A 6,240-nucleotide genomic window follows, 5' to 3' on the forward strand; every position below is an offset into this window, starting at 1 on the left:
TCCCTCACCCGCACAGAGTGTGACATCCCGACATGGCACCAACGACCGCGGCCCCCGCCGCGCGCACCGGCATCATCGCCGGCTTCAACAAGGGCCACAAGACAACCCGCCGCGCCCGCGCCCCGTCGTCGAACGACCGCTACGCCCTTCCGCACAAGAAGCTGCGCGCTGTCAAGGCGATCATCACGGACCTTGTCGGCCTCTCCCCCATGGAGAAGCGCGTGCAGGAGCTGCTGCGTGTAGGTAAGGACAAGCGTGCGCTGAAGTTCTGCAAGAAGCGCCTCGGTAACTTCAAGGCCGCCAAGAAGAGACGCGCCAAGATGGAGGAAGCGCTCCGCCACCAGACCAAGAAGAAGTAGACAGGAAGCTGCTCCCTTCGGCCAACTCCGGGCAGGCTTCTGCATGTCTGCCTGCCTGTTTATTTCTCTACGTGTGAGTGTGTGCGTGTGTTCACTTTTCTTTTGTTTGTATTTTCCGCGTGCAGGGCCTTGTGTGCACCTCACTCACGCAGTCCAATACACTTCTTCTTCTAGAGACATCTACGAGAAGGCGCTGCTCCATTGTGTTCTCCCTGTCATGTGGTTTCGTTTTCTCTCTTCTCCTCCAAACATATATATATATATATATATATATGTATATATGTCTCTGTGTGGGTGTGATAGTATGAGTAGATACAGCACCGCGATGTGCTAGTGTGCTTATCGTACCTGGTGCTTCCACTGGGTGATCTCCGCCACGGGTTGGCAAGGAGACGCAACCATCTTGTACATCCAAGGGAAAATTCATCGACGCTAGCAGCCTCAGCGATTGATTTCAGTAACCAGTAGCACCCGCGTCTATGCCCGTGATGCAATGGGCTCACTGGGGTGAACGATGCTCTCTTCTCCTGTCGCAACGACCGGTTGCAGACACGACACGGTATCGGCTCTATTACATTGCACTGAAGCTGGACAGCACGTGACTAACTGCGCACCGCGTGGTGTCAGATTCAATAGGCAGTTTTTTTAAAAAAAAATTGAAGAGCTTGCCTTCACAGGATGTGTGGTGTGAGGGCTTTGTGACTTGAAGAAGCACTATTCTCTGTTTGTGGGTTCGTGAATGCACATTCTCCATATGCCGACACCAATATTCTGGCGGGCTGCGGTAGGCACAGAGACACTGCAGGTACAGCAGGTCAGGTATATATCTTTCGTTCTGCGCTGGGATCGTGCTAGCAAACCTCAGAATAATTCTTTACCTGTGTCTGTGTGTGTCTGGGTGTGATGATGGTCTGATGGGTTGTGCATAAGACTCAAACGGTATGCACTCTGGGAGCCGTCCCAATAAGTTGGATATATATGTGCTTCTTGTAGTTGTTTGTTTTGGAGGTGATGGAGGAGGAATAACCCCTTCCTCCTCGCAGAACTGCAACAAAGCCCACCTCCAACAGATGTTTCTGCTTTGTGTGAGGTGCCTGGGACAGTTCCAACCACACGCTGCTGCATCCATGATACGCCAACTCTTCTTCTTCAAAACACAAACACACACCCACACACACACACACACACACACACACATGCCCTATAGTCTGTTTAGGTAGCGTGAGTGGTAGGTGTGGCAGGAAGTAAAACTGCATAGCGTAGTGGAGGTGCCACCATTGATCAGACATGACGACGCGCGTTTCGACAGTGGCTAGCGGGAAAGTCCTGCTGCCGCGCGAGTCCCTCACGGAGGCGGAGAAGTGGCGGTACATCATCGACAACACACTTAAGATGACAAGCCTTGGCTTCCTGAGCGGCGCGGCCTTCTCCCTCGTGGTGTTCCGCTCTGTCGGCGCCCGCATGGCGGTGACCGCCTTTGGCAGCGGCTTCGGCCTCGGCAAGTCGTACGTGGACACGAGGTACATTCTGGGACACGATGTTGCCGCTGAGACAGTGTGGACAGCAGAGGTGGTGAAGAAGGAGCGCAGCGCGGGGGCCGTGGACGGGGGCGAGACTGCCAGCGCTTAGGCGGCGCGTAGAGGAGAGCGGCCTCAAGCATACATGTCTGTAGCGGGGGATGCAGTTTGTTTTGGCATGCCCAACTCACTCTGTCTGTGTGTGTATGGGTTGGGTTGCGTACATTGCAGTGTATGCATGGATCTGTCTCTCTCCTTCTCTCTCTCTCTGTTGCTAACTCTTGTTCTCCTCTTCAACCTCTTCTGTTTTCCCTGGTAACGTCTTTTATTTTGGATTCTAGGTGCCGAGTTTACATACGTACTTCTCTGCGTTCATCAACCCAGTTATTAAAAGCCAGCAGTAACAGCAATAGCACCCGTCAGTAAAAAAAAAACAGCGGATACACACAGACAACCTGAAAAGATGATGCGCCGTCTTGCTCTTCAGCCTGTGGCCCGTCGTGTGGCTGCCGCTTCACCCTCCGCATTGGTTGTGCGCCGGGCATCCACCGTAGCCATCTCTGTGCAGGGCCTGCACTACGTCGGCACCGGGCTCGCGGCTATTGCGCTGGCCGGCGTTGGCCTCGGCATTGGCACCATCTTCGGCAACCTGCTGGTCGCCTGCGCGCGGCAGCCAAACCTGACGAAGATGCTGTTCAACTACGCCATTCTTGGTTTCGCCCTGACGGAGGCTATCGGCCTGTTTGCGCTGATGCTTGCCTTCCTGATGCTCTTCTCGTAGGCATATTTGCCGTGTGCGCGCGAGAGAGAGAGAGAGAGGGGGAGCGAGAGGTGGCGAATGAAGGACACTGAGTAGCCCACACAAAATGGGAGCGCCACTTTAAGTCTCCGACGAGGGGAAAGAAGAAAAGAGCAAGGGGTGAGGCCGTGGGGATGAAGGGGGGTGTGCCGGTAGTACGCGATGAAGAGAATGAAAACCTCCCCCCAAAGGCAAGAACCCCCCAAAGGCAAGAACCCCCCAAACAAACAGAAAAAAAAAATAAAACAACAAAAAAAAACAAGGAAAGAAGAGATGTAGGAGTTATAGCGGAGTCCAGAATGCATTGAGACGCTCAGAGAAGGAAAAAGAGGTGAAAGAGCCCACGAGGGATGATGGGGAGTGGCGGGCGGCGCGGACGGGGCATGCTCCTGCAGCACCGCAGTCCCTCCCCCCCTCCCTCTCGCTCGCTCGCTGCCGCCTTTCCTTCGCCTGGGCTTGGGATGTGAGCTCCTGCTCACTTTAGGAACGGCTGAAAGGATGAGGGAAAAAAACACGAAAACGCAGATGTTTCTCTCTCTCTCTCCCCCACCTTCCTGGTACGCCAGTGAAGAGTGTGCCTTGTTCTTGAGTCGGCTCATCTGTGAATTTGCACGCTTGTTTTTCTTGTTCCCACTGCGATCATTGTTTTTAACACTCTGCGCGTGGAGGGTTTTAGGAGGTGAAGAAGCACACCGCTCAGCGCCCCTCTTGCTGAGGAAGGGAATACGTGCACGCAAACAGACACAAACAAACAAACAAACACACATAGGGAGACATGTCGATTGTGCAACTCTCCGCCACTGGGCGTGTTGCTTGCGATGGCTCATTCCTCGACATGTACGGCAGGCGCCCGGCAGCGACAATTCAGGCAGTGCATCCAACGGGCACCTCGTCGCCGCCACCGCTGGCGTCGTGGAGTGCGTTTGCAACACCGAAGAAGGTGCGCGCCGAGGCCGACCAACGGACCGACGCCAACGCGCACGTAGCGGGAGAGCACGTCGCACTCGCCTTCTCACAGGCATCATCTGCTTCGTCACAGGAACTCTTCTTCGCCGTTGGTGTGTTCCGCTGCGACACTTGGGCACTGCAGTGGGCCGTTCGCGTTGACACGGTTGGCCATGGACACCGCGTGTGTGAGGTTTGTTGCCTGAGCGCCCATACCATCGTCTTACTTGTTGAAGAGGATAACAGGAGCAAAAACGCTGGGTCGAAGTGCAGCAGAAAGCTATACATCGCTACTAAAGCGGACGTGCCGCGGGTGACAAAGAGCGAGAACCGGCAATGGCGCTCCTTCTTGGCGGACGCACGCCTGGTGGAGACTGGGTTCGGGAGCGAGGGCCTGTGCGGCGCTCGAGCGCTGTCGGCAACGTCGTGCCTGCTGCTGACGGGCTCCGGCCGCCTTGTGCGCGTGACGCTGACTCATTCTCCTCATGTGACGGTGACAACGGAGGAGGTGGCGCTCTTGGACAGCAGCCACATCGTGCCGAAGAAAAGTGCAATCACCGCCTGCGCGTTGGCAGTGTCGAGCACAGATGGGCAAAGTGTGGACGACCCAACCTACGTTGCAGTTTTTGCTGCAGACGGTTCCGCATGCCATGTGGTGGAGCTCCCGAAAAATACAACTGCGACCACTGCTACGAAGTCTTCTGAAACGCCAAATGCGAGCAAGCCACAGATGATCTCCATGCCTGCGGGAATGTCAGTGGAGCGAGTCGAATTCGCAGGACCGCACCTCCTCGCTGTGACGGTTGCCTCCCAGGACAGGCGTACCTTTGCTCTTCACTTCACCTGTCTCGTGCCTTCGGAGTCACCGGCGGGGGCATCCTTCAGCTGCGCCTCCTTTGACCCGGTGCCAATGACGGCACACCGCGTTCCGCTGGCGACCATGTTCAACGCAGAAAGTCAGACCCACGTTGTGCTGGCGGAGCGCCACCGCTGTCACGAGAGTGGCAAGGGCGGTGGCGTCAACAGCAGCACCTCCAGCAACAATAAAAACAACAACAATAGTAACGAGGAACCGTGGTGGGGTCGTGTGGAGTACACTGAGTTGCCGCTACAGGAGGGGCCATACACGGTGGATGTGCTCCGCACCGCAGTGTGGCACTCTCTCCCAGAGCCGTTCTACACTGCTCTTCCCACCGCCGCAGAAAAGACAACAGGAATGGCTGATTATAGCGGCAGTGGCGATGATGACGAGGGTGAGGATGCTGCAGCCAACTACCAACAGGAGGTGACGCGGCTGTTAAGCCATCAACAACAACACCACTCGTCGATTGGGCACCGGGAGCCACTGCGGCTGCACTACGCCCTGGCGATGGCCACCTCAGGCGAGGGAAAGTCTGACGGCAAGGATGACGTCGTTGTTAATGTGCTTGCAATCGAGACGGCACCGTTTGTACACACGCGGCTGGTGAAACAATGGCACAACGCCACGCGTGGCCTACGGTTTCTACTCGACGGTGATTCATACACAGTGGATGGACGCGCCCCTTTCGCAGTCGCGTGGAACCCGCAGCACATGCGACGAGCGCTGCGGCTCTTGAGCCAGGACGGACTTCGCCTGCTCTTCGCAAAGGTTGCCGACGCCCTTCGTTGCTCCTCTAGGCCAGATGATGCCGCGTCTCTTTTCTACGGAGCGTCCGCCACCGCCGTGACGGACGTGGCGCTGCAGATCGTAACGCTGTTCCGTCAGGTTGGCGCCCATCTGCAGCAGGAGGACGTGGCGGTGGTCGCGCAGTTGCTGCGGGCCTCACGCGAGGCGGGCCATCTGATTCTCAACCACACCACCCGGGGAGGCTTGCTGTTGGAAAGTGCCGTGAGGAGCCGCATGGCAAAACGTGTATTGGCCGGAGCCAAGAGTCGCAGCAATACAGACGCGAGTGACGATGGCAAGGAGGAGACTGAAGATGATGCAGCTATTCTTAACGTTCAAAGTACGCTGCACATTGAGCGTGCACTCTATTCCAGGTACGCCACCAACGCATGGGCGCAGCAACTTTTTGCCAAGCGTAGCGAACACGCAGCTGCTGTAGCTGGTGCTATTCAACACCTAAAAGCCGTCCTCCCACTTCTACACCAGCAGGAAGGGAGAGAAAAAGAACAGAAGCAGGCTGGCGACAACGAAGAGGGAGAGGAGAGTGCCACGGGGATGGCAATGCTGCCGGATTGGGTGGCGCTGGGCCAACGCGCGCATGCCGACGCCGCCTTCACCGAGTACGAGTCCGCGCTGTTGCGCCCTTCTAAACTCTCCTGTTAAAGAATGAAGAGCGGAAGCAGGGAGGGGTTGTGCCTCCTTTTGCTCCCTCTCTTTTTCTCTTACTGTGTGCTTGTGGGGGCGGGTGGCAGTGGTGGGAGCGGCACCCCACTGCACAGCTCTTCGCACCTCCCCGTTTAATGCAAGAATGAAAAAGAAACCGGCGCATGCCGTTAATACTCCACTAACACGAAAAATCCCTCATTGGCGTGTGCCAATGTGTGCGCTCGGTAGCAGAAGCAGCGGCAATGTCTACTGTGGCGAAACCGCATATAGACCTCTGCCTTGGTATACATGCAGTGGCCTTTTTTT

The 6,240-nt window shown here is 56.3% G+C and overlaps 4 protein-coding genes across 4 annotated transcripts; all 4 read left to right on the plus strand.

The window, feature by feature from the left end:
* Window positions 1-32: 32 nt before the first annotated feature.
* DQ04_01421000 (60S ribosomal protein l36) lies at window positions 33-359 on the plus strand (the record flags this gene model as incomplete). Its single annotated transcript, XM_009310697.1, has 1 exon — window positions 33-359. The coding sequence occupies one exon, from the start codon at window positions 33-35 to the stop codon at window positions 357-359; it is 327 nt and encodes a 108-aa protein (XP_009308972.1).
* Window positions 360-1,646: 1,287 nt separating this feature from the next.
* On the plus strand, window positions 1,647-1,988 carry DQ04_01421010 (hypothetical protein; the record flags this gene model as incomplete). The annotated part of the gene is made up of 1 exon (XM_009310698.1): window positions 1,647-1,988. One exon carries the CDS (start codon window positions 1,647-1,649, stop codon window positions 1,986-1,988), a length of 342 nt encoding a protein of 113 aa, XP_009308973.1.
* A 351-nt stretch (window positions 1,989-2,339) lies between these two features.
* Window positions 2,340-2,657, plus strand: DQ04_01421020 (ATPase subunit 9; the record flags this gene model as incomplete). Its single annotated transcript, XM_009310699.1, has 1 exon — window positions 2,340-2,657. One exon carries the CDS (start codon window positions 2,340-2,342, stop codon window positions 2,655-2,657), a length of 318 nt encoding a protein of 105 aa, XP_009308974.1.
* Window positions 2,658-3,450: 793 nt separating this feature from the next.
* DQ04_01421030 (hypothetical protein) lies at window positions 3,451-5,931 on the plus strand (the record flags this gene model as incomplete). The annotated part of the gene is made up of 1 exon (XM_009310700.1): window positions 3,451-5,931. The coding sequence occupies one exon, from the start codon at window positions 3,451-3,453 to the stop codon at window positions 5,929-5,931; it is 2,481 nt and encodes an 826-aa protein (XP_009308975.1).
* Window positions 5,932-6,240: the final 309 nt, after the last annotated feature.

Source organism: Trypanosoma grayi (genome assembly GCF_000691245.1).
Source record: "Trypanosoma grayi strain ANR4 Tgr_142_V1, whole genome shotgun sequence".
NCBI classification, from domain to species: domain Eukaryota; phylum Euglenozoa; class Kinetoplastea; order Trypanosomatida; family Trypanosomatidae; genus Trypanosoma; species Trypanosoma grayi.